The sequence below is a fragment of the Pholis gunnellus genome (assembly GCF_910591455.1).
Source record: "Pholis gunnellus genome assembly, chromosome: 3".
NCBI lineage: Eukaryota > Metazoa > Chordata > Actinopteri > Perciformes > Pholidae > Pholis > Pholis gunnellus.
Genome location: NC_136529.1, coordinates 7,382,376 through 7,409,873, shown reverse-complemented (window position 1 = coordinate 7,409,873; position 27,498 = coordinate 7,382,376). Strand labels below are relative to the sequence as shown.

General features: G+C 41.0%; 2 protein-coding genes across 2 annotated transcripts; one reads left to right on the top strand and one right to left on the bottom strand.

The window, feature by feature from the left end:
* The first annotated feature begins 4,801 nt into the window (after positions 1 to 4,801).
* On the top strand, positions 4,802 to 13,827 carry nudt3b (nudix (nucleoside diphosphate linked moiety X)-type motif 3b). Its single transcript, XM_079156542.1, has 5 exons — positions 4,802 to 5,077; positions 6,480 to 6,590; positions 9,264 to 9,308; positions 9,391 to 9,475; positions 9,793 to 13,827. The coding sequence occupies exons 1-5, from the start codon at positions 4,979 to 4,981 to the stop codon at positions 9,987 to 9,989; spliced, it is 537 nt and encodes a 178-aa protein (XP_079012668.1). The 5' UTR covers positions 4,802 to 4,978; the 3' UTR covers positions 9,990 to 13,827.
* A 1,240-nt stretch (positions 13,828 to 15,067) lies between these two features.
* On the bottom strand, positions 15,068 to 19,150 carry rps10 (ribosomal protein S10). The gene is made up of 6 exons (XM_079186531.1): positions 19,113 to 19,150; positions 18,501 to 18,650; positions 17,577 to 17,751; positions 15,976 to 16,053; positions 15,252 to 15,307; positions 15,068 to 15,153 (listed from the first exon to the last, which is right to left on the bottom strand). The coding sequence occupies exons 2-6, from the start codon at positions 18,648 to 18,650 to the stop codon at positions 15,112 to 15,114; spliced, it is 501 nt and encodes a 166-aa protein (XP_079042657.1). The 5' UTR covers positions 19,113 to 19,150; the 3' UTR covers positions 15,068 to 15,111.
* Between the last annotated feature and the right edge of the window lie 8,348 nt (positions 19,151 to 27,498).

Sequence of the window (27,498 nt, the reverse complement as noted above, 5' to 3'; positions counted from 1 at the left end):
GACTAAAATAAACAGGAGATGAAGACAAAGAAACAGAGAGAGAAAGGGATTTACAATTATATACGGGACCATTAGCATTGTCAGCCAGTTCCATTAGCTATCAGGGTACAAATGCCCCCTTAGAAAACACTAATTAGCCTGTTTGAAAAAAAAGAAGAGCTCCTCGTGTGATGCAGCTCGCAGTGGCAGAGTTAGAACAAAAAGATAACAAAAACATAGCTTTTTGTTCGACTCTCGTTTCCTTGTGCCAGGCAGAATTTCTGGTCCAGGAGTAGCGAAACAATTCTGGCATAAATTGGATGTCAAGTCATGCCAGTTTTATTTACTCATCGTGAAATGTGCCAGAAGTTGGGCGAGCGTTCCCGTGGAAGCTCAGTATTAATGTTAAATGGTGTTTTGGCCAACCAGTAGGTCCCACAGTGGGTATCTGGCTGTGCCGTCATAAATCTGCCGAGCCGTCTGACATGCGACACTGTTCTCTAACCCTGAACTAATGTACCTTCTGTGAATCGCCATAAAAGAGCAGATACTCAGCAGCTTGACCCAGCCTTATGCCTATATTGTAAAAGCTTAAAGGATAAACTACAGTAGCTGGTCCCACTAGGTTTCCTCTAAATTACATGGCAACTGTTTATTCATTTATTTAGCACCTGTTCATACCTACTGGCCACACATGGATCACGTCCCATCTTTTTCAATATAAAGCTGAACGTAAGTACTACCACCACTCTCTTTAACTGCACACGGCCCTCTGAAGCCTAATGTCAGCCTGACACATAATGATGAATCCTTGTAACCCGCCCTGCGTAGCTGGTTGCGGCGCAGACGATTCGTTTGGCATTGACCTTGATTAGTTAGGATCGGGATAGGCCATTGGTCAGGGCGTAAGACCTAAACTAATCAGATGGCCTGTAACTCTGCGAGCATGGTCATCTGCCCAATCTTAGCACTTGAATGCTACGCAGGACAGTTTTGGGGATTCATAATAACACCTCTGACACAAATGGTACCTGTGCCAGCAAAAGGCCACTCCTTGCTGCCCGCTCCTCAAAGTATTCCCCCCTCCAATGATGGAGAGGCAGCCCCTTTCACCAAGCACATGTTAGCAGGATATGTGATGTCATGGCAAATAAAGTCAATTTTATATATAATGCCCAAAATCACAAATGTGTGTGGGAATGCTTTCCAACAACATACAACACTAAACTTAGACCCCTCCCCCCCAATTCAAATTGGAAAATAAAACAACCCTTTAACAGAAGTAGAAGATGACACATTTAAATGAGAGATTTCCTATAAGTGTCAAATATTTTATAAATAAGTCTCAAACATTTTAACAATTGAGTGGCACACCTTTTCAAAAACCTGACCCGTCGGCCTACTGAACTTATTTACTGAAAGAAGTGAGCGCCCTCTTTAGGGCATGACAGGGACTGTGTCTCTGCTCCTCCGTGTGAATGGTTCACCAGAGACCGTGCAAAAGAGAATGGGTTGCCGTAGCAACTGCAGATAGTAAAAAAAAAAAACTAGCTGAGCCTCTTGAGTATGACCCTATACAGATATGTTTAATTGTGTAAACCCTGCTCTCGTCCTCCCGAAGGAGTAGAGAGGCAAGAAAGCAGAGGCGGAAACTCATCTATTTTAGTCTTTGTACGAAAACAGAAAAAAAAACTAAAAACACGTTCAATAAGGTTTATTTTTGATCAGGTTAAAACTGGGGTGGGATTAGATCTGAATCGTGAAAAAAATAAATAATAAATGTATCCCCATCGACTTAGCCAGAACAAATGAAATCACTGACACTGCACTATCTCAAAATACGTTTACAGTGAGTTTGAGCACATTCTTTGTTTCATGTTTATTACCAAGACGATTGTTAAACCTCTGTATTTTGCTTTCGCTGCCCTCTTATCCCAGCATCTTGAGCCCTGACTTCTGCTTCAAACAATACTATTTCTATTGTTACTGAAGTTTATGTTTAAAAGGTTATGCTGCATTTTAACTGCTCACAGCTGGCCTGCCACTACATGTTCAAATTTGATTGCACCCTAAAAAGATTTTAACAGGATGTATCATCAACTAAGCTGCACACAGATGGTAGGTGGACACAACATCATGAACACCTGCAGAGCCATAATTATGTCCAATGTGTCTTTATATTGTGTTAACCTCGTTTGTACATGCAAAGGACTCAATTTACCTAATTATAGGCCTACATATCTACTTATATTACTATAATATTATATATATAACACACATACATAAATATGTGTGTTATATAGATATACTGTATATATACATATGTGTGTGTGTGTGTGTGTGTGTGTGTGTGTGTGTGTGTGTGTGTGTGTGTGTGTGTGTGTGTGTGTGTGTGTGTGTGTGCATGTCTTTCAAATTACATGGTATATAATCTGTACACATTCGAAGAACAGTTTGTGGTGCTTTTATTTGAAAAGATGATTTCTCAGTGAACAGTTTATAGGAAAAGCTGGGATTTGCTTTATTAAAGGGCCACCTGAGATGTTGTCAGAGGAAGGTAAGATGCACTTCAAATGTCAGTATCTGTTGGAGAAACTTCAAAGGGAATACAAGTAAATAAGATGAGAGGAAATTGTATTGATCCCTGGTGGGAAATTGGATTGTTGCAGCAGTAAAAGCAATGGGACTTCAACAGAAAAAAGAAAAAAAGGAGCGTGAAAGAAGCAATAAAATGAAAATAATACGAGCAATGAAGCCACCATGAGAACAGAATAAACAATTATGGCTTTGTGTCAGAACAGATTATGCTGACAATTTGTAGTGTGTGTAAATTGGACTGTGGAGACTGAAGAGGTGATGAATCAAATATTTCTGAAATATGAATTGTTTCTAATGCATTACCGGTTTGCAGCAACAGCTTTGCTTGTTATCCAAATCTGCTGAACCCATATTTTTGGATGTGGAGTATTAGTGCTGGTCGGCATTTTTCCCCCTTAAATCTCTGATGATAATCCCAGAGAAAACATTTTGACTGACACGGAGGAGTCCTCATCCACGTCTGTTTCTGTTGCCATTACTGAAGGTAGTGAGTAAAGACCAAGTTCATCAACAAACCTGTGATCGAACTTTCTTTAGTCCTTCGCAAAACTTCTCTTTTGCTCCTGGTCCTGGATTAGATGTTTTTGCCAGTGGTTATTTGTCTGATTTCCAAAGCAAAAATGACTCATTTTATAGTCTTTTTAATATTTGCGCTTGTGTGTGAAAGGGATATTGGAGAGATCACATTTCTTGGCAGTAGCTCCAGATTGTTCCCTCTATTTCTCTGCAGTTATTTCTACCACTAACTTAACAGTAATTTAAATACATATCACAAAACATAATAAAAAACTCTTTAAATTAAGCATTATTTTGAAAGAAAAGTGTGTTGCAGATGTGCACCTTGAGTAGAGATTGTCAGGTGTGAGTATATTGTAGCTGCACTTCGGAAAATCATCATTTTGCCAACTTTGAAGAGTGAAATGTTTTCGAAATCCTTCATCCATTAGTACATATTCTTCTCATAGTTGGACATCTGTAAATCAGTCCAGTTTCATTATGGTGTGGTTAGAATAACAAAACAACAGTAACAGAATACAGAATAGAAACCAACCGTCTTTCTTAAACAAAGCACTCTTTTAGAAAGAGAATGTCAAATGTATGTTTTTGCAGCTCAATTGAGGTGTTTACACAAAGTAGCCCGGCAGAATGTGACATCATCAAATTTAAAGGAGATTCGCCACAAATAAAAGCAAAGAGGAAAAACGTAGGCCTGCAGTACGGGTCAGATTTAGCCTACAATTACCTCCATTTTATATCACTATGACACCATAACTTGCACTCTGCGAACAAAACACATGCAAGATCAAGTATGTCAGCAAAAACATGCAAGATTTGACACAAATGTGGCTACAGAGCTATTAAAAGCATTCAAGCAGCGATGCTAGTTTGTGGCTGTTTCATCTAACTAACAATCATATTGCTGACGGATAAATCAATAAATCCATGTATTGTTACATCTATAAAATGAAAATATGTTAAATTGCAAGGTGCTCACATTGTTGTTTTACCCGACCAAAGTCAAAATCCACAGATATAGGAATCATAGAGGAAAAAGTAAAACTTTCAATTATCAGATTACAGAGGCAAGGGTTGGCTTCAAAATTAGTTAAAGGATTATTGACTTAATAGTCACTTGCCTTGTTTATATTGTTATTGGTTTTATTGTTTCTGTTTTTACCATGTAAAGTGCCTTTGAGTACCTTTTAAAGCGCTATACAAATACAATCTATTATTATTATGATTATTATTAAATGGTGGATTGCCTAATAGATTAACCAACAGTATGTTTCAGTTCAGTTATGTGACAAGGGTGAACTCAGATGTGAGATAAACATTTTTAATACACGTTGTTGGATCAGTATTGAAGAACATATGCGGGCGCTGTCCATTACCTGCGGTGCTGAACATGATTACTCAAACCAGTATTAATCAATCATTTTTAAATTTTAACGGTACACTACATTAATAACATTACGTTACGTTATACTTCCTCAAATACGGCTGTAGGCTACAATCTTACTTAATTATATCTGCCTCAAACAAGTGTCCGTGAGAAGCTAGTTCGAGCCAAAAGTGCCAGTTTCCTTCACCGGCTCACTCCAGTCAGAGCGTGGTGTAGCGTTCTCCCCTCCTCTCCGTTGTTGCGATTCTTCAACGCTCGATGGGTAGTTTTCTTACGCTCCCCGAGCTGTTAAAATTCCTATTACGTAGTGGGCGTAGCGGCTCCTTGTAATGGCGACCGTGCCGTAGATGTGCCCAGGTTTGTGAAAATGAAGCGAAGAAGAAGTTATTTCTTTTAAGTAAAACGCCGAGGTTCCCCGGAGGAGGACTTTGCGTCTACAACCATCATCTTTATAAGTGGTAAACTTAGCTGTACTTTTGAACTTTTGTGCTCTTTGAGATGATGAAGCTCAAGTCAAACCAAACCCGGACGTACGACGGGGATGGCTACAAGAAGCGGGCCGCCTGCCTGTGTTTCAGGAGCGAGACTGAGGAGGAGGTGAGTCCGGTGATGGCGCTGTCTAGCGGGCCAAGCTAACATTAGCATTGTGGCTACTCTGTCTGTGAATCGGTAACGTTGTATTTGTCAATACAGCTGTGGTTTTATGCCAGCTAGAAACGATGACTCACTCGTTTCTTAGCCTCTTGTATTGTCTTCTGTCGTTGTGTATTAAACATTAGTTTTGAGTTTGCACTCACCAATAAGATTATGTAAGCCTCTTTAGCTGTGCATATACCAACCTCGGGTTTTTATACACAGCGTTACTTGGAGTCAACCTGTTAGCAGCACGCTAATGCTAACGCTAGCCTGCTAACTAGCCGTGTTGCTGCTGTGGGCAGCCGGCTCTTAGCCAGCGACCACAGCCCACAGCCCGGGCTGTGATGAGCGGTGACTTTATCATAAAGGGGACGAGGTAGAAATCATTTATCTTTCCAAAGTGACAAGCTAAGATGTGTATCTGCTCCCGTTACAGATGATTTGGCAAGCTAAGTAACTGTTGGTGTTACCTGGGTTAGCGTTAATGCAACTGGTATTGGTAGCCAAACATGGGACTGATGTAACTATTAGCTGTGCTAGCTTTAACCAACAGACAACACTGGTCGCGAAGCACGGTTGTCTTGCATCACTGCTTATTTTACGTTGTTGACTTTATGACATAAAACCCATAATAATAAGAGTTTGGAACAGCCACCCTGCTTTATGACAAACCCGAAACCTGTTTCGTTGTGTACAAATGTCACCACGTAGTTACCATAACTGTTTATATGCCACTCGCTACCATCTTGCGCTCTCCCACGAAAAATCAATCAAAGTAGTACTTTATAGGGTTATTTGAGATCAGAGTCGATTTTTTGGGAAGCTGATGTCAACAACACGCACAAAGATGTCTTTGTAGTTGAAACATTCTTACTAGGGAGGCAGACTGATCAGAGACTTAATTCCTCATTCCGGTAAAAGTAGAGGCCAGATCTGAACATGGGCTGATTACAGGAAACACATCAGTCTGACCTGCACATAGCTGGAACCCTTTACCAGAGACAGTGAGCCATAACATGTTGACACCATGAACTCACCGTACTATTGCAGGAAAAAACAGCAAGGTTAGTGATTCATACATTAGCTATTGGGGGAAAAACATCAACATCCAGCTGGATAACTTGGCCCCAGTTCAGATAGATAGTTTCAGATAGCCTTGATAGTTTTCAGTGTCATTATTGACTGGTGGTTATTGTGTCAGATGTTGGTGTTTGGCTCTTCTTGTGAACACTATGAACACAGATCACTGCATAATCTTGCTCGAGCAGCAACACTTGTTTAACACAATCCATTGAACACAATTAACAAACAGCATGGAGTTAGGCTGTAATGCCTAACCAGGTTTGTATGGGACGCTTCGCAGGTGCTGTTGGTGAGCAGTAGTCGACATCCTGATAAGTGGATAGTTCCTGGAGGGGGAATGGAGCCCGAGGAGGAGCCCAACGTTGCTGCAGCTCGAGAAGTGTGTGAAGAGGTTGGTTCTTTAACTGTTTTTCATAGATATAATCTCTGAATTAAGCCTATATTGTGTTCCCCTTTTCTTTTTCTAATGCAGTTCCTATGTAGACTGTGCACTTTACTTGACCCATGTGTCTGAAACACGAATGTAAAAAGATTCCTCTCTGAACCGGAATATTGTTCTGAGAGTAGATTTCCATTTGCAGCGTGGCAAATTAGTTTGAGTTGAAGCTCATAAGATGTATTGTGTTTCATCTATTCAATCATGTCTGCATTTAACACTGGGCCTAATACCTCACTCTCGAAACCCATTTTGTCGGTGCAGTCATCCTGTTTGCACAAAGAGACAGAGCCTAGCAACATGTAAGCTGCATCATAGCATCATGTTACAAAGCAGTGTTTGGGTGTCAAAGGAGGTCACACTGAGATTGAACACTGGCTGCCCAGCGGTTGCACTGCAGCACTATCCAAACCCACAAATGCAGCAAGCCAAGGGAAACAATCCGCTTTCATACTTTATTATTTAGACACTTCTATTTTCTACCACATGTACCTTGTTACCAAAGGCAGTTTGAAGGGCAAAATGTGTCTATTTTAGTGTGTGCGTGTATTTATGAGGATAGGTAGCAATTAGTAAACAGTCCTACAGCTCATTGGAAATCAATAATACTGCTTGTGCCTCAACGTCCGCCCCTTAAATCAAGTATTGTCCTTTTGGTACCTCGTGTTCATCGCTTGGGCATTTTGATCAGGATGGCGACAGGGCGCTGAAGACACTGGATCTCACCCGGCTGTCACTGGCCATACAAAGCCTCTTCTCTGTGCGGGATCATCACACTGATAGAGGCTGATATCATCATCCCTTATCCTGGCTCCTCGCTGTTTGCTAGTTTTTGACGGGACGCTGCGGCTTGCCAATACATTTCCACAGGGGTCAAAATCATTGTGGCATCACTTCTGATGTTTTTCAAAAAAAGTGGTAAAAGTCCACATTCAGAACCTTTTGAGGTGACTTTCATGCATCGCCATGTCTTGTGGCTTCCTAAGCTTCTTATTGGACTGTGGTGTAACAGGACATATCCTAATCCTGGCGTGCTTATTCTGATGACCATATGATTGCTTTTGCTTATTGGTTTGAACTCTCGCCAGTCCGCAGCAGGTTAAAAGATTACAGAGAGTTTGTTTGGTCTGTCTGACCGTTCACAACCTGGGCTTGTGCTCGATAGTCGTACACCAGGAAGACACGGGACTCAATGCTCTGCATCCGCTCTCCCAAGACGATGGCCAGTAGTCTTCAGTTACATGAATGCTTGAGTTGCGAGACATTTTCCAATCTCGAAACGTACAGGTTGACTTTTGGCCTATTGCTTAATCCCTGGCATGACTTCGGGGTTTCTAGTGGTGGGCCTGTTCTTTCACATATGATCTTGGAAGAGTCCAACTCTGAGTCCATGGTGCCGTGAGTGCAGTCAACATGTATTTATAGACTGAAACTGGAACCTGAAGAAGGAAAAGAAGAAGCGGCAAAGATGTCAGCAAGTGGCTTTGGCTCTGTATCTAAACCTGACCTGCTGTCCACCTCTGGGAGTTGGGATCTAGCTTGGAGATTATTTTTTTTTCCATTGTTATGTTAAAAGATAACATGCAAGTCATCCACTGTCTAGGATGGATTGTGATATTTGCATGGCTCGGGTGTGAAGGGTCACAGGAAGAGAAACGGTGAATCTGCTTGTGACCTTTATACTTGATCTTTATGGTACTCCAAACATCTTGTAGAGAAGCCATCAGTATGTGACAGTAAGTGATAGTGGAACAGGGGTGTTTACATGTGTTTTGCAGCTGTAGAAATAAGAGCCGCAAACAACTGCTCAAATGGCAAAAGTTTTTCTTGCAGCGGGGAACAATGCCAAACTCAGATGTGTCAATTAACGGATTGTCTCTGCTTTTATAATTGTAATTAAACATCTTGTTGGGTTTTCACTCCTCGTTGGACAAAACGATACGTGCGGCTTGGGCTCCAGGAGATGGTGATGAGCATTTATCACCGTTTAACGTTTTTGTAGACCAAAGGATTTATCCGTTAAAGAAGCTGTATTTAACATTAATGTTGTCAGAGCTTCTCCGTGCTCTGCTGACATATCGGGGCCGGCCGCTCTAGCTTTCAGTGCTTCTTTAATCGAGAAAGTAAGTGTCCGATTAAATCAATAATGAAAATAATCGTTAGTTGTCACGCATGTATAGTTTAAAAATAATAATACATTTTAAAAAAAGCCTGATTTCCAACTAAGTTGACTTTAGATGTCTGATTCCAGAACGTAGACCGTGGGACTCGTTTGTAATACTTACTGTTGGCTACATTAGACCTCATTGCACTGAAATGAATGGAGGAGGAATCCGTACATGTGAGACATGACTTCCAATGAAGTCACTGATTTTTAATGTTTGACTTGTGTGTTATTTGGAGGATTCCGCAACAACCCGGGAATTAGAAGGGGATGAAAACAGTCTTATGATGTAATGTAATCCACTGCAACACAAACAATTTAGAAATGACACAACAAGGTTACAACATGTAACGTTGACCGCTAGGCTGTTGGATTACAGTGTTACAGCCCTGAGTTGTCCACTGTAACGGTATGCTGCGATATGTATTTACTCCCCGTGTTAATACCTCTCCTTTATTCCACAGGCTGGCGTGAAGGGCACTTTAGGTCGCTTAGTTGGAGAATTTGAGGTGAGGTTTGTTTGCCGGCGACTTTTTTTTCTGTGTGCTTTTCAACTGTGACCGTGACGCATGTTTTGTGAATGTACTACAGAACCAGGAGAGGAAACACAGAACCTACGTCTATGTCCTCATCGTAACAGAGCTGCTGGAGGACTGGGAGGACTCGGTCAACATTGGTAAAGCCCCGCATTTGTTTACTTGTAAAAAACAACAACTAGGGATCATACGGACAAAGTTCTCCGGCAGTCACATGCTGTCTGTAGCTCTGTTGTTCTTTCCCAGGCTTTACTGATATTACAGTTCAGGGATTTTACTGTACGTTTGTTGGGGAGGGATTATAACAGCAGCTTTGTTCCTGCCCTCCTGATTTTCATTTGAAAGCTGTGCACAGTACTGATCATTAGTAATTGTTTGTAGTCGTCGTCGTCGTCCCGTGTTGCGTCTCACATGTCCTAACTTGTTCCAACAATGGCGTCTTGTTCTGTCCCAACAGGGAGGCAAAGGGAATGGTTCAAAATAGACGATGCCATAAGAGTGTTGCAGTGTCACAAGCCTGTGCAGGCCACCTACTTCGAGGCTCTCCGGGAGAGTTGCCCGACCAGCAACGGAACGCCTCTGGTGGCCACGATAAGCGAGGACCTGTCCCCGACCTACAGCATCAATCAGAGCTCCGTCTCGGGTATCAGATAACTAAAATCCTAACTCTGACACCTCCGGGAGCTTTCTTCACCACTTGCGCTCTTACTCGTGTCATTTCTTTCTCTCTCTCTCTCTCTCTCTCTCCTCTCCTCTCCTCTTCTTTGTTCTTTTTCTCTTCTCTTCTGTCTCAACAACATGGTTTGCCTTGCCAACTGCTTTGTGCCAGAACTGTGGCACAGACTTGATGACAAGTGTTGGGTGAATAGTCTGAAACACTTTGTAAATGTAAATGTAATTTTTGACCCCTTTTTTTTGTTTGTTTTCTTTTTACTGACAACTGCATGAAATGTCGCCCCTCCCCCCCTCACTCTCCCCCCTTAACGCGCCCTTAGCGTGGTGTTTATTGAATGCAAGAACTACTTTTTACTGTTGTAATGTAAAAGTGTATACTTAGTGCTTAAGCGGAAGGCTTTTGGTGGTCTCTTTTTCTAAAGTCTCCTCCATTTTTTTTTCTTTGAGATTATTTTTTTTGTCGTGAATGAATGTGCCCATTAGTGTACTCCCCTCCCCCGTTTTCATAAGGATAGCAAATGTTGTCTGTATCGGAATGAACAGAATTGTGGGAAGTGACTTGTCTTGCATGAGCACCGTCACGTTGTGTCTCACTCGCTCGGGTGACCTGACTGTGCAAACAGACTCGTGGTTGAGGTCTTTTTGGATTCTCTTCTTCATTTTGTTCCTTATCGTTGTTGTTGACGTCTCTCTGATCAGAAGGATACCCCCCCCCCTCCCCCCCCCCCCCCCCCGCCGCTAGTTTTTTCAAATTTCAAGTGTCAAGTGTGTTTCTCTCTTATTTGGGGAAGCTAGCCAAGCACTACAGGTTTCACTCTCCAGCGGAGATTAATGAACACGGTAAAGAGAGTGAAGGAATGTCAACATACAATGTCAGATGAACCACCTTTTTTTTTTTTTTTTTTTTCTCCTCAGTGTCTTTACCTCCTTTTTAAATCCCTGTCCTTTGTTTAACTGCTCTCCTTTGACTGACTACAAAGTCTTCCTCCACATACTGAGAGGACGGTAGGTTTCAAATTCATGGTCTTTTGAATTTCAAAATGCAGCACATATCACTTAAGTTATTAAACCCCCATTTCCATGTTTTACTCCTCACATTCAGTTTGGTTAAAGAAAGCAATTGTTTACACTGCTCGGAACGGCACAGGTGACTTTAGTGGGCACGCGTTGTGGTCATCATTTCTTTTTTTATTATTTAATCTGCATCCCCAAAAACACTCAAAAACACCTGCTTGACATCGAAAGTAATCAAATCTATAATGCTGGTGCAGAACAAACAAGCCTTGTACAGTTTGAGACCTTGTTTTTAACATGTAAAATGCTTTTGGATACTAGTTTTTTGTTGTTTTTATGTTGTTTTTCTCTCTAACGTCTGGCAAAAGTCTCTTTAGCCGAGCTGCGTCGCGGGGCCTGGATGTGGCGTCAGGCAGCTGGCTCAATACTGTGAAACTGGAGGCGCTGTAGATAGCATGTTAGAGGTTTTTATTGTAAATTGTTTATTTCTGTATAGATCAAAGGGGAGAGTACAAATGAGAAAAGCTCCTCTTACTCATCTGTGAGTCCGACATGTCATTTCAACTGAGGCTGGAAGAACGGGCTGAAGTCGTGGCGTTCGAGCTGTTGGGGTAGAATACGTCGATGTGAGGCTAAAGGACGAGGAATGTGGCTGTTGGTGAGAGGGAGGAGCCTATTTATAATTGAATATTCTCAAAGTTCTGATTTTCTTTTCGACAAAAAAACCCTTGTAACGGTAAAGGATTACTGTTCTTTGACTCAGCGACAGTCTGAGTTTCCAGACCACTAATTAGTAGAAGTAAAGCAGCTGCTTCACTGTTCACAGTATTTCCCCATAGAGGGTTCCTTTCATTGTTCTTTCACTTGATACTGTGGTTTTCTGTCCGTATTTAAATCTGCTGCAGCAAACATGAATCAGTCATTTAAGTCTATGTGGCAGAAACTGTTGCTTATTTACACATCCGGCATTTAAAGATCAACGTTGGCTTTCATTTTGTTGCGTTTGTGTCCATCTGATAAACGTTGGTCCGATATTCAATCCTCTTTTATCTCGGTTTTGATCTCCACCAATTCCTGAGATAAATAGCAGGCTGTTTTTAGCAGTTGGTGAACTAAAACATGAAAGTTGTGGGCCATAAAATCAAAACAATGAGCAGAAAGATGTTAAATAGCCCCGCCAGTTGATAATACTCTGCAGGTTCATGACTTCAAGTAACAAACAGAAGTCATGTGATCCACTGTTTGCATAGAAACATTGATGATAGCAGCTTTAAAGATGGAGTATGATTTATGGATAGTAAACTTTGAGTGCTTTTGTTAATACAGATACATCAGTGATTACTTTGCCAGCTCTCAAAAACAACGGCTCTCTTGTGCGTCTACCGCTAAGACTCATGGGAGCTGTATTTTTTATTTTTTTTTGAATGCCAACAAAAGTAAAATTGTTCTTGGTTAAAATGATGGGATGCACATTTAACTTTAGGTATTGGCAGAAAACTATAGGATCATTATTCAGTAGTCCAGAAACCTTCATGGGAAACAACACCGAGAAGTGAGATCTGGTGGATCAAAGGCGACCCGGAGACGGGGCAGAAAGGCTCCCTGAGGTGACGGCGGTGGTTGTCTTTTATTCATGGTCCTTTTCTCCCAGCAAATCAGGCTTCAGACGGACTCCTTTATTATCCCTCCATGAACGAAAGTGTATGTGGAAGGAGTCTAAAGTCTCCTTTACAACCGGTTGAGACTTTGATTTTATTGCCGTGTACCAGGAAAGGCGCGGTTGGCCAAAGTCTGGCTTTACGACGCACCACCCGGCACCTCAAAAGAGAGCTCGTGTTGACGAGACCCTTCTTCAAGTCTTCATTGAAATGTGCAATCGGACGCCAAGGGCTTGAATCTGTATATGGCTTAAAAAGACAAATGTAAAAGTGAGTAATTAGCGATGATTTCATTCCCTCTCGGCGGTTGGACGCGGGGTGACAGGTACTGTCAAAATGAATGTGAGGAGGATGTCCACAAGTAACAGCCAGGGACTTCATTATTAATGACCACTTGTTCTCGATCCATATGATTTTCTTTTGTCAGTTCTTTAATCTGTTGTGTCTTGTATATAGCTAACACAGCACCCTTACAGCCAGAGGACGCACATTGGACAATAAGGATTAGTGTCCTTTTGTTTTTTTTCTAACTCACAATACAAGCACTTCCTGTCATATGTACAGTGATCTGGGCTGGAGTTCAGGAGTGGATTTATGAAGTACATGTGTCCATATAAGCACGTTTTGAGTCCCTGCAGATTTCTAGAACATTTGGCTCTTTTGTATGACATTGAAGCTTCACAACTTGGGGGAGAAAAACAAAGATGAATTATTCAGAGAACAATTAGAGCTTCAGATAAAGTCACTTCCTGTTTCATTTACCAAAGGTGATGGTATACGTATGTACTGCCCCATCTTGTGGCCAAAGCAAAAACCATATATATATATATACTGTATATTAAAAGCACATCACTTTGCTGCCGAGGATTGTAATATTCAGTTTCCTTTAGCGTGATGGTCCGATGGCCATTTTAATAGCTGAATAAACGGTTAAAAGTTCTCCCCAAATACTAGTAATTGAATAACAAAAAGCGTGCACCTGACCTCAGCCTTGAAGTTGCAGACTCGTCATTTTGTTCTCCAAGGTATATGTGTCACTGGATTTTTCTCTTTTCCCTTCTTTTGTCATTTGGGACTGTGGAATAAAACCAGTGCGAGAAGACTGAAGATTGTAATATAAATGTGCCAACAAATAAACACCAGTATTTCACATTCAGGACGGCGTCATTGATTTTATGATCCTTTATTTGCATTTAGTAAAACGATGCATAAACAATACTGAAGCTTTTTTCTGTTTCCAGTGCACACTACCCACTGAACCCGTTCAGTTAGTGTGTGTATTGAAGTGGCTCACAGGTTGTTGCTGTTATTTCACATTAAGTGTTGCATGTGCCATTTCCTGTGTGTAATACATGTTTAGCCCTGAAGCAGAAGCTGTTCCTTTAACTTAAGAAACAGACTTTACAATATTCAATAATGCAATCTGGACACCAGTTTCCTATGTCAGCATAAAACAGCTTCACTTTGAAAGTTTAAAGACTCCCACACGGATGTTTTTACTTCTGCTGCTTGGTAAAACGTGTCTGTTTGGGCAGAGCTATGCTAGAATCATGTCAAATAAATAACTAAGAGGTGCAAACACCCGAGAGGGCATACCGAGGATGTACAGGGTGTCATCAGACCCACTCGTAACAATTTGTTGCCAAATAAGCCGCTGGCCTTTTTCACAGAAGACATTCAACATGTCACATCAGGAAAAGGACAGTAAGTCAGGAGTAGAACAATCGATATTGAAATGGTAGCATCCGTTTAATGGATTTGGTTCCAATTAATAATTTGACCACTCAAATGGTTCCCGTATAATAAAACCCTTCCGTTATTTTACCCACATTAAGACCTTAAGGAACACCATAAAAAAAACAGGCTGTGATTTCATATCCAACTTTGACAGATTACATTTTTCAGCAATTGGATGGCGAGCACTTACTGTCAATAATACAAAGGAAAGCCATTCAGCCTCCGAATGCCGTACGCTTGGGTTTCATGAGGCGGTGATTATTCTAGGTCATTTTATAGTGACGTTTCAAATGTGGTCTCAGTGTGAAATGGCTCCTGACGGGACCAACGTCAGTTGAAAACAGTTGGACTCAGAGTCTCAGCTTTACACTCACACAATCAATGCAAGTCCAAAAGTCTAGGGACTCAGTGTGCAGAAACATTCACTGCATTTTTTACAATAGTGGAGAATAATTTTTTTACTGCATGCAAAATAGGTTTTTCACAAAAACTGCACACGATTCTGAATAGGGATGTCTGGTGGTACCCAGAGAACCCATTTATACGGAGAACCTGAGGTGAGAGGACATGGGACTCCTCCAGCCTATTAAAGACTAATGTGGACTGGGATCCACTCAGGTCTTACACAACAAAACTGGGACAGATGAGTTGTATTTTCATTTTCTTTATTGTACAGAAAGAAATGGCGAAATCTACTGAGGCTGCTGTCCTCTGCCGCGTCCGAAGCCACCCCTCTGCAACAGGAAACGTTTGTCAATACATCGTTCAACTAAACAGTCAGGTTTCATGACTGAAGGACGATTCACTGGGGAAATATAGCAGCAGTACTTACGAACTGGAATTCTGTGGCAGCTCCAGCACCGGCCTCTGCTTTCTTGTCAGCACCAGCTGATGGAGGATTTATGAATTAACAAGTCAGTCAACACACACATTAACCCCCAGAAACAAGCTAAACAAAAAGGTTCTTAAACACACAGAATGGTAAATGTATTCTTAAGAAAGCATTCTCCGCTACATTAAATTAAAGACACCCAAATTAAATAACTTCTATTGTTGTGAAACTTTGCGAATAAGAACCAATTCCCGGTAAATGGACCATTTCTACCTGCCTCTCAAAGACGTATAGCTGCTCATTTCAACAGCGCTACATACAGGACTGTCTCAGAAAATTAGAATATTGTGATAATCCCCATACGTGTGATTTAGTTTACTGAACCAAGCTGAGTGTTTTTCAAGGCTCAGGAAACCCTTGCAGGTGTTTCGAGTTAATTAGACGATTCAAGTGATTAGTTGAATACCCTACTAGTATACTTTTTCATGATATTCTAATATTTAGAGATAGGATATTTGAGTTTTCTTAAGCTGTAAGCCATAATCAGCAATATTAAAAGAATAAAAGGCTTGCAATATTTCAGTTGATTTGTAATGAATCCAGAATGCATGACATTTTTGTTTTTTTAATTGCATTACACAAAATAAAGAACTGTATCACAATATTCTAATTTTCTGAGACAGTCCTGTAGACGGTTGCCTAATCGTGTGAGAAGTATACTTACGGGGTGCAGCAGAGCGCCTGTATGTATCTCTGTCAGCCTCCCCGCGGTTAAGGCGGGCGGGCCTCTCTCCTTCCATTCCTGCAGAAATAAACAAGAAGAATTCAGGTTTACTTTGTGTACTTTAAAGTGAGAGTTCAGATAGTCAAAACGTTTCACTAAATACACAGGTCCTATGACAGAACAGTATTATATATAAATGTGGCAGATTATTTATGACCAATTTGAAGACACTGGTTTGCTTAAGGGGGAAACATTATCCCAGAATGCACCACTGTGTCAGACAGCGATATTTTATTCTACACCTAAACTCTAAAGAGAGAGACAAACGCTATGTTGGTGGCAGATATATTATTAGGCGATAAGAAAATGTGCCACCAACGCTAAAACAAAAAGGGCAGACAGCAGAGACAACATGAGTCAGCGAGCACAATGCTGGTCATAAGTGATACAAAGTCTGTGAGTACCAGCAATTTATCAGACAACAAACTACACAAACAACATTGCCAACCCCTCTGTCCCATCTAAACCCACACCAGATATGTTCACACAGACTCTAAAAAAGAGATGTAGCTGACGGTTGAGCCGGATCAACTATGTGTCTGAAAATGTTGAATTCTTGTCAACTTTGCAGCTGAGACCACATCTCTTTAAGCAGCAAGTCCCTTCACAGCATAACATTTGTATATATAAAAAAGAAATTCTACATTTATTTTCCTTTGTAAGATATTTATTATATTGGTCTCTGTAATTATAGTCATGAAAAGCACATTTTCTGGTCATCTATTTAAGGATTCCTGTTTGGTGCTGGAGACCGTTATAAATGATATTAAGGCTACAGTTGGTAACTTGATTCAAAATCAATATTCAAAGTTTTGACTCGTATTTGATCAGAGCTGTGATTGACAGCTGCGTTAGAGACTCCACGGCTGTGATTGGCTGGTTTTCTTCAGTGTGGTGGAATGAAGCTCTTAAACTAACAGGAGGCAGGGGAGCCTGATTTTTACACAGATCATCTTCCTCGTGTACTACCGTCACAATATAGTGACAGTTTGAGCAAATATGGCAAGATAATTAGAGTAAAATTACCAACTGTAACTTAAAAGCATCAGTTGTTCTCAATAAGGTGTCGGACCTTGCATGACAGCGTTTGTTATAAAGCTAAGATTTAGCACTGTAATCAACAGACATATGTTCTGCCAACGGAAGGATTATCTGGCTTGTGATTTCCTACACAAGTCTCAGACTTTCCTTCTAAATCAGCAGAAAATCTAATTGAGACTTGATTGCATTTTCCAATTCTATAAAATAAAATAACTGTTGCAGGTCATCTGAGGCTAAAGCGCAGCTGGAAACAATCGACTCAACACTGAGCTCTGGCTGCAGCCCTTTGACTGCATCAGGCTAATCTCAATGGAATGCCTCCACTCAGCAGGTTTACATTAACAGCTATTGACTTGTGTTTTTTGTTAGTAAGATGCATTTAAAAAGCAACATCAGAAGTTATCACGAGTTCACTGCAGATGACTGTTTTTTGACAAACAAGTCTATTCCAACAGAAGCAAGCACCATTCAACCAGTTACGTGTACACCAGTGAGCTTACCCTTGGGCCTGGGCCTTGCGGTCTCAGGGCGGGTCTGGCGGCGCAGGGTGGCGGGCACGATCTCAGGGGGAAGGTGGAGGAAGTCTCTCAGGTACTGGATGCCTTCGTTGGTGAGGTACCAGTAAAAGTGACGCCAGGCAAATTGCTCCTTGACATACCCACAGGACTTCAAGGACTGGTGGAGGGAAACACAAACATGTCGTTTTCACACTGGAAAGAGTACTACCAACTCATGATAGCAGGCAATACATAGTACACTAATCCTTCTCCGCCATGTGTAACAAATAGTAGCCCCATTGAGATTTGATAAAAATACTGTCATGAGGAACATCAACTGTTGCACGATTCTCATTAGGATCTGTTATGCAAGTGAAAAATACAAGTTCAACTTTCCCCCCCGACACTGACACTGTTGCTTGATGAGCATCGGCAGTTTCTCTTGCCTGTCAAAGCTACATTTGACGCCGACTACTTTAAGAAGATAAGAGCATAATTCAGCCGTGCATTGGTCTGCAATTACTTATAGGCAGATCGGCAAAATCAGAGCCTGAAGTAGAACAATATTCAGATGAGTGGATGTTGCTGGGTATTTTGGATTTTCCATCAAATGTTGTCCTTCAGATTTGACATTTTCTGAACACGACCAATTGCTTCTGCAAGTGGAACAAACAGTTAATGTCTGAACTTGGATGTTAGTTAGCACTGTGACATGTTGTGTGTTTGACTGTAAGAGAAATTCATCCCTCACTATATCAGCACAGTACCAAAACCTACACTGATCACTTGATGTCAGTACTACCCTGTTCTTTGCTCTGAGGGACACAACAGGTCACTGCTCATCTGTACAGCTTGGGTTAGGCTGTAGCCACATAAAAACAACATTAAAATGTTCAGTGTTTTAACCGCCATCACCCAGCCTCTCACCTGCATCGCTTTCATCACATGAAGATTGGGCACATTCTTGTCAGCGAGCTCCGGATGCTTGGGCAAGTGGACATCTTTCTTGGCCACCATGACTCCCTCCTTGAAGAGGAGCTCATAGATAGCAATGCGATTCTTCTTGGGCATCAGCATCTGTGTTAAGTGACATATTCATCCATTAAATTCCACAAGTACAAGTTACAGACAGCCTACAGTAGCTTCCACTATGATAGCATGATAGCAGGGTAGCATGTTAGCAACATGTACGGATACAAATCAATGCAGGCGAAAGCCTGCAAACTAATGCTTTACGAAATCAATACACTAGGTTTGTTTGACGTGTTAACATCTCTAGTCAAACACTTTAATATACTTTAACGTTGTATAAAGTGGCCCGCGTTAACAGAGAAAAATGGCAGCCATTCGTGAACATCGGTGCCGTTGTCACTTCCCCACTTTTGAGTCTAATATCCACGATTGTAAATCGTTCAAAGCTGAAATACGTCGAAGGAATCTGTTGTGACATTAACAGCTATCGAACATTACGCATTATTGTTTCATAGAACATGAGATGTTTAAGATATGTTTAGATTACTACGCCGGGTCTGTCTTTACCTTTCCACTTGTAACGGGACCGGAGCCGGAAGGAACGACCTTCGTTGACCGGGAAGGTTTATCCTCGCGACCCAGGCCTGCTGGAGATTGTCGCCCCCTGCTGGTGCGGAGGGGCAGAGCAGCCTGGTGGCTATACTGTATAGTACTACAGTAATAGTGGACCAAATACTGTATTTATTGTGCTTTACATAAAACAAAGTTTTACGTTATTAGTTTTTTTTCCTTTTTTAAACCAAACTTATTTTAAGATAATGTCTTCATGCCATGTTCATTTCCATCCAAGGCTCTTGTGAATTTCATCAAAATAAAAGCATACAGCATATTTATTTTAATTAATATTAGAACACTGTTTCATTTCCAATGTGCCTTATTTATATATCCATTATTAAGAATAAGAATAAGAATGATGATAATAATAATGACATTATTATTATTATTATTATTATTATTATTATTATTATTATTATTATGTATAATATGTAAAATAATCGTTTTCAAAACTGGATGAAATCTGGAATAAATGTAGTTTGAAATGTAACTACTGCACATTTATTTAGGTACTTCACATAAAGATTTGATGTACTTTGTACTTAACTTATGCAGAACTCATGCTACATAACACTTTTACTCCAGTGCCATTAAGATTCTAACATTGCACCTTTTACTCTATTACATTCATTTGACAGCTTAAGTTATTAGTTACTTTACAGATTAAGATTTTATATACAAAACATATTAACATTAATACCATGATATATAATAATGTAACACTTACAGGGCGTGCAAATTGAGTAGGCCTAATTTTAGCTAATAATACAGCCTACTTAAGTAACATTTTCAAAGAACTTTCACTACCTTTACTTAAGATTGAGTAGTATTGCTATTTTTATTTAACTAAAGGATCTGAAAACATCCTCCACCACTGAAAATAAACAATTACCAATACATTTAGTGAGAAACTTGATTTAAAATGAATAGCCCGACTCATACTACTTCTCTTGTTTCGTGATAAGCACAGTTTCACTTGCTATACTATATATGTAAGACTTTTTTTATTGCAGGTTGTTGGTTTGATGATCAGAAATCAAATCAGATGATTTCCTCATAACAAATATTTTCACTCTGCTTGTTGAATGCAAAATCATTCGATGAGAATTAGGCCTGCGACTTAATCATTACTGTTGATTGACATGTTATTTGTATTAAATTTCTTTGCTTTTTTGAGTCCTAGTTTTAATTAGTCTTATCTATTGTGTTTGTTGATTTAAGTCACAGGAACCGGTTTATTAAGTAGGTTTTTACATACAAGTTTTTTGGTACACAACTAAAAACGGAAACTGCAAGAGTCAATAGTCATTAATGTAAAATAGAAATGTACAGCAACAAATATGTGAAATATCTTCTTTTCTTTTCATGAAAAGAGCTGTACAGTGTTTAAAATGAAGAGGATGTTATGTGCAAACATTTTGACCAAGAAAGCTATCATTTTAATGTGGTGCAAAAATGATTAGTTGATTGTGACAAAATTATATTTATAGTATATTAATCACTTAGAACAAATTGGTTGTCAGTTCATGTAATTTACTTTTACATTTATTAATTAGTTAATTTTATTCACTGTTTTTTTTTATATCTTACTTTATTTTGATCTTTTTTGTCTTCATTTTTATCTTTATTATCTTTATCTTTATTTTTTATTATTTTTAATAATTTATTGGCCAATACACTTTTCCACCTTACAAAACGTTTATGTTGAAAGAGCATCCCGGAAGTGCTACCTTGACTCACGGACCATCCCCCAACTGGCGGCTCCTACAGCGACAGATCTACCGGCGATACAACGGAGGCATCTCCTGCTGATGAAGACAATGATTACATTTTAAAAAAAACATTCAAAGAAGCTGGATTAAAACAATCGTTCAGGTACGTTGTTCTTGATTTTTTTTTAATAACCACATATCCGTGATCAACAGCTAGCTTAGGTTTGTTGTGAAAAAAGTAGCTTAATTGACTGTTGATATCTATGAACCGTTACATCTGTTGGTGAGAACAGGCGGGGTTTTTTCCCACTAAGTTGAAGTCCATAACATAGTGTATCGTTTTGAGAGGGGACGTCATTGTTTCAGCAGCTCTCTGTATCATGAAAACCTGCAGCTTTGAGCTGAAGAGCGGGTAACTTGAACCACTGCCAGCCTGTAACGTACTCCTGCTTCACGACACTCATTTCAAATGAGACGGAATCGTGCTCCGTGTGTGATCAAGGTGTACACTTTGACGTAAGCAAATGCATTTAACAGCAATTTAGTGGGAGCTGGTTTGCAGAGGAGGCAGTGAGACACCCAGCAGCAGCAGCAGCAGCAGCAGCAGCAGAGGGCAGGGAGGGATGTCTGAAGCATAAGGAACAGAGAAGCCATCACTAGGGAGAGAGCCAGTGTTTCCTCCAGACCTGCACGTTTCTTTGATTTATCAGTGGAGAGCAGCTGGTGTCGGATCAGATCAGGGCTGCTGTGAGGCGCTGACCTCCGCGTGAGGCTCTCTGGTGAGCTCTGTCCACGGTTCTGAACTGGTGTGCTGCATCGTGCGTACATTACAGTACAGCAGGCTGCCTTTCCAATCTGTATAGCTGTTGAGTTGAATACCATCTATAGCCAAAGTTTGGTGGATGCCCTAAATATAAGTCAATTTATTAAAAAAAAAAAACGTTATTTGTCTGTCGTCTTTTCAACAGACTAATACTGTCATTTTCCACTTCCTGTATGCTGGAGATTGTCACTCTGCATAGAAACTGAGTACTTTTTGCAGCAGATTGTATTTCACCTATACTGTGTGCTGGACAAAACGACTGTTTTTGGCTGTACAAAGTACATGTCATGTCATTCTCACTAGTGCTGAAATGACCAGTTGATTAATTACTAATTAATGGATGATAGTCTTTAATTATTGCTAAGTCGTTATCAAGCAGAAATGCTCCTTCCTGCTTCCCAAACATGAGGATTTGATGCTTTCTCTGTTTTTTCCAATCATTGTAAATTAAATTGTCATTCAGAAAATAATAAGAAACTATTGGTTGAATCGCGGTTCTTCTCACTCAGCGTTTTTGCTGAGTAGAAATCCTCTGCCTCCGACGTGGTTTGTTATGAGGAAATGATCTCATCTCATTTCTGATCATCGACCTGCAACACAAAGCTTCAGCAAACGCACATCTGCTTTAAGAGCCCGTCGTTTACAGCATGCAGGGAGCGAACACTGCGAATCATTTCTGGTTTTCCAATGAAGGAGAATAATTTGTATATGCAGCGGCATCTTACCTTCAAATTCAGTGTTGAATTTGAGTGGTAATATTATAGTTTAGGGTCATTTTGAGAGAGAGAGAGAGAGATTTGTCTCTTTGTGGAAGTGCTTGTATTTGAGAGCGAGCCTAATTGGATTAGTTCTTGTGACAAATTGAGGGACACTCATTTGATTTGCGGCGCCCGGTTCAACTCCTTTCTGTTTAGCAATGACATATGAGCCGTCATTGCTAATGCAATTAATTAGACTAAAACCTAAAGTCTTTCTTTTCTTTTTCTGTATGAATAACTATGGATTTTACGACGTTATTCCCAGTGGACGCTTCTGTTCGCTTCCAATTTCCATTTGCTCTTACTTACGAGCTTAGGGTTCACATCTACGAGCTTCACATCTGGTGCTCACGGGCCTCGACTGACGGGAGCTCTTCTGAAACTTTGAAACTTAGATCGTGGCTTCAGACGTCCTCAGCCCTTCCGTCTGGGTTTTTGGATCAATGCAGTTAGATTTTCATTTCAAAATTTAAATTTGAACACGATAACTTACGCACTGCTCTCTCCTGAAAAGCATCTGAACGAGCAGATTGGAGCATCTTCTGCATCTAACATCAATGGATGAAGACTGAAGTCAATCATTTACCCCGAACATGTTCAGAGACTGAACGCTGAGCGAGCGGGGCCACGGACTGGGCCTGCACTGTGAGGTAATTGGAGCCTGAGATAGGATCCTCACAGGGGATCATGGGAGAAAGGCCGGCTGCATTTCCTTAAAGGCTCCGGGGGTTTGCAAGGGCAGAGCAGCCATCACATACAGGGTCACACGGCGTTATGCAACTGCTCGAACTGTGGATCTGCAGACCAACATGAAATATCAAGAAGAGGAACTGTCCTGCCATGGCACAGAATGAATGCCAATTATTGTTTAGTGTTTTATGAAAGATGGCAGCTCTGTGATGGAGAAAGAAAAGCCTGATCCTATTACATTAAAAGACATTTGAATGTGCATGATATTAGTTACATATGATTTGACCTGCTTAGTGTCTTCTAAACAGGAAGAACAAGGAATGAGTGAACAAAAGGAGGGATGTTGGATGCAACTCAAGCAAATCCTGAAACGTTCTCATATGAGAATCTGAAACGAGGGAAATCTACTGTATTTATCTACATGGATAATGTGTTATGCATGAGATGTGTTGGAAGCATCTTCGCAGACACTGATCATAAATTCCCTGTTGTGTCTCTGCTGCACTGTTCATGCTGAATCAGCAGAATCTAACCGGCAAGCTGCACGGTGCAGCTCAGCAGCAAACGGCTGCAGGGCAACACAGTCCAGCCGTGCTGCTCTTTATTAATCCAGAGGTGCATCCTGGTCCCTTTGTGATGATGAATTCATGAACACTGTAGACGGTACAGGTGACGGACAGTCCCAAGATGTACTGAGTATGTTCACTTTTTAAAACTGAACGTGAAATGGACTGACGGACAGAAAAATAGTTGATCTTTTGAAGACCTTTTTCAAGCATACATTGGAAACGGTATCTAGTTCCAGGTTCTTGATTGGGAGGATTTGCTGCTTTTTCTTTGTCTTGTGTGATTGTATGCTGAATATCTTTGGTTTTGGACAAAACTAGCAATTTGAACATGACACCTTGGACTTTATCTTGTGATGTTATTATGTTGTGAAATTTTGATAAGTGAGGCGAAGGATCTAGAGTGCACGAATGGTAAAATGTTGTGCATTTCTCTGTCAGTAAATAGAATACTTTTTGGTTTTGAAGGTAGAAGGTAAGATAATCATTAGTTGCAGCCATAAATGACTCACTTTATCAAAAAACAAATCTAAGGTTTCACAAGATGATTTAGCAGAGACATTTACTGTTTATGCCATTTTCTTGAGAAATTCCAGATACCTTTACTGTTTCGGGCCTCTAAAAATCCATCCAAACAAACTATCTCAGAAGGAACAATCACTGCTCACAACAGTAAACGCCTTAACCAGCGTTACGGTATCACAGGTCGGTGTGATTGCTCAAACTACATGTTGAGTGTCAGTCGGCCATGTTTGACTGCTGGTAAGAGTTTCACGGAGTGGGGGGGGGGGGAGTTGTGCATCTGCATGCTTCCTCTTTCTCGAGTACGTAATACACTTTGTGTCTCCTCGGCTGTAACACCCATCTCACAGCGTAAGAGGAACAACAAGAGGCCATTAGTGGTTGTTCATGTTTGCTGCTCTGAGGCTCCAGCGTGTCAGATGTTTACTGTGAAGGGCTTTAGAGGGCTAGGTGTTGCCATGGCGATTGGGTTTGTCAAAGGTGTGTGGTGTGTGTGTGCATGTTTGAAGTACGGCTCATAAAATCATTTTCATGATTGATTTATATGCAGCTAATAATATGTATTTATATATATATATATATATATATATATATATATATATATATATATATATAATGTTTGTATTCCGTTTCCTATCGTATATGATGAAGAACAGCAGCAAAATAATCACATGTGATAAGCTTGAACATGAGAATATCTGGCATTTTTGGGTGAACAATGACTCAAACAATGACTCGATATATCTAATCTATAGATCTATATTTAAATGATTTGCTGCTCAACTGATCAATTCATTGACTGATCATTTCCGCACAGTTTATTTCAGTACAGTGTGTGCATCTGTGTGTTTGCTACTACAGTAGGTGTCGCTTGTTTACTCAACAAAATAACAGCAATTTACCTGTAAAAAGCTGTTTTCCCTGCGCTGACTGAACAGACGCCTACGTACTTACTGCATCACTGACGGGGTTTCCTCTCACATCTTCCTCGCACTTCTAACAGCCAGAGGAGTTCTCATTCAGGACAACAACAGAGGCCGTTGTCTGTGTGTGTGTGTGTGTGTGTGTGTGACTCTCATAGCTTTCAGCAGCTGCACTGTCACTGAATGAGTCACTTCCATTTTCTTGCCATGATTCAGCTTCAGTGTGAGCACACTTTGACTCCAGCAGCTGAACCCATAAGAGCTTCAATGGACACGGTCTGTCTGCACTGGGCGGTAGAAGAAAAGAAAGGTTATTGATCACAAAGAAACGGGGAAGCACAGAGGTCCTCCTCACTCGCCCCGGAGTATTGATTGCATTCTTTTAACCCTGGAGGAGTTTGAGAAATTGTCTCTACACAGAATATTAAATGGTGTTCGACCACACAAACACACGTACAAATGTCACAGTCATGTTTTCAGTCTCTCCGTCTTTAATCCGCCAGAGATGGCCGTGCAGACCACAGTCTGTCTGCGTTTAATTACCTCACTCTGCAGTACATTGTCAATGTGAAATGAAAGGCCAAGAGTGAACTTTTAGTCTCAGTTGTTATTAAACCAATGGTATAATGTTCATTTAGATATCTGCAATGCCACGACAAGCGCTTGTCGGAGGACTGTGTGGTGTGATCGGAAGCTCCAGAGCAGCCACTTTAAAAGCGTTGATGTTTTCTTTTGATTTGCATTGAATTAATTGAATTCCTATTCTTCCATTGCGTTTCATTGAAATCAATATTTGTGGGACGTCAGAGGATGTGACTGGTGCCGCGCATCAAACCTCACAGTTTATTAAGGACTCACCGAACTGTGTGTAACACAGAGTACAGAGAATGTGGTTTACTGACAGTTGGGACTGAATGCTCACTCAGATTCCTATTTTATTTAAATGTGAATCTTTATTGATAAAATGGGACATTTTGCCTTGCTCAATGGCGCCACAGCACTCCGCATAATCACCGGAATACGTCGACATTTTGGAAAATACTGTAAGAGGAAGCATGAGATGAGAATACCATTCCACAAATATGAAGCTGGAGACGGTTAGCTTAGCATAAAGGCTGAAAGCAGGGTGAAACAGCTAGCCTGGCTGTGTCCAAAGATAAACCCCCCCAAAAAAATGCTACCAGCACCTCTAAAGCTCACTAATTAAATCGTTACATCTCGTTCTCACAAAGATACTTTAGTTAGTTGTGTTGAGTTTACCTCAAAGCACTTGTTGATATCCAGAGAGAAAAAACAGCAAATAGTCACTAATTGAATAAAGAAAATACAAATAATCCAAACAATCAAAAGATGTTTGAGTGTTTTAGAGAGAAACAGGGCAGGAGGACTTTGACTAATGACTTCAGGATGTTGGATGTTGTCAAATCACAGCCTCAATTACAAGAGTGTGTTTTTCTTTACAAGACCAGACCTGCGGCCCCCTTTCAGCTCTCCGTTTGCCCGCACCGGGGTCGTATATTACTTCCTGCAACAATGGGATGGAACACCGGGGTCAAACGGAATGAGCCCCGCAGGGAGCAACGTGATTAGATGATCCACAGATGGCACATAATGGTGGAGACGAGCGTCTCTCTCGTAGTGGGCGGACAACTTGGTTCTGTTTGAGTCTGTCGTGACTTTAAGGATCTTCAGGCGTCCGTCCTGCAAAGTCGTCTTCCCGACGTTTCAGTGGGAGGCCGTCTATTATCAGAGGACGAAATAACAAAAGAGCTTTGAGCATTGGAAATGCGTTGTTCTCGCGGCATAATTTCCGTTATTTCGGGAGAGTTATTTCTCTTCATGCATACATGTTTCCTCCTCAGCTGAGAGCGATAAGGCTGTTCATCCCTCACATGAGGCGTTCGCCGTACATCAGCAAATCTGTATTGATTGAGTGGATGCAGCGCGGCTCACCTGATGTTGACTCATCCCTGTCTGTCCTCCACAGAGCAGGCTTTTATCTGCCCGTCTCCGCTCCCTGCACTTCCTGTCTGCCTTCTTTATCTTTGCCACGAGTAACTTTCTGTCTTTTTCGTCCCCGTCTGTCCCCGTCTCAGAGTCTCCTTGCCCCCAGGTCTCCACCCTCCCACGCAGCTGGCTAATTATTGATGGTTTAATTTGTCTTCTCAGGGATATGTCAAGGTTCAGGGTGTGTGTGTGTGTGTGTGCGTGATGCAGACCGCAGGATGTGTCATGGTTGCAGTGGAGCAGTGACGCTCTCCGACTCGTAGAGTTTCAGGTGTCGGTTCTCCTGAAAGGCTGTCAGAAAGCACTTGGCGTCACGCCGTCGAGGACTGAGCGGCCG

Coding starts and splice junctions, on each gene's coding strand:
- rps10 (XM_079186531.1), bottom strand. CDS start 18,650: ATGCTGATGCCCAAGAAGAATCGCATTGCTATCTATGAGCTCCTCTTC. Junction 17,752..18,500: donor ATGTGATGAAAGCGATGCAG/GTGAGAGGCTGG, acceptor TCCCTCCACCAG/TCCTTGAAGTCCTGTGGGTA. Junction 15,154..15,251: donor CTGCCACAGAATTCCAGTTC/GTAAGTACTGCT, acceptor TTCCTGTTGCAG/AGGGGTGGCTTCGGACGCGG.
- nudt3b (XM_079156542.1), top strand. CDS start 4,979: ATGATGAAGCTCAAGTCAAACCAAACCCGGACGTACGACGGGGATGGC. Junction 5,078..6,479: donor GGAGCGAGACTGAGGAGGAG/GTGAGTCCGGTG, acceptor GACGCTTCGCAG/GTGCTGTTGGTGAGCAGTAG. Junction 9,309..9,390: donor GCTTAGTTGGAGAATTTGAG/GTGAGGTTTGTT, acceptor AATGTACTACAG/AACCAGGAGAGGAAACACAG.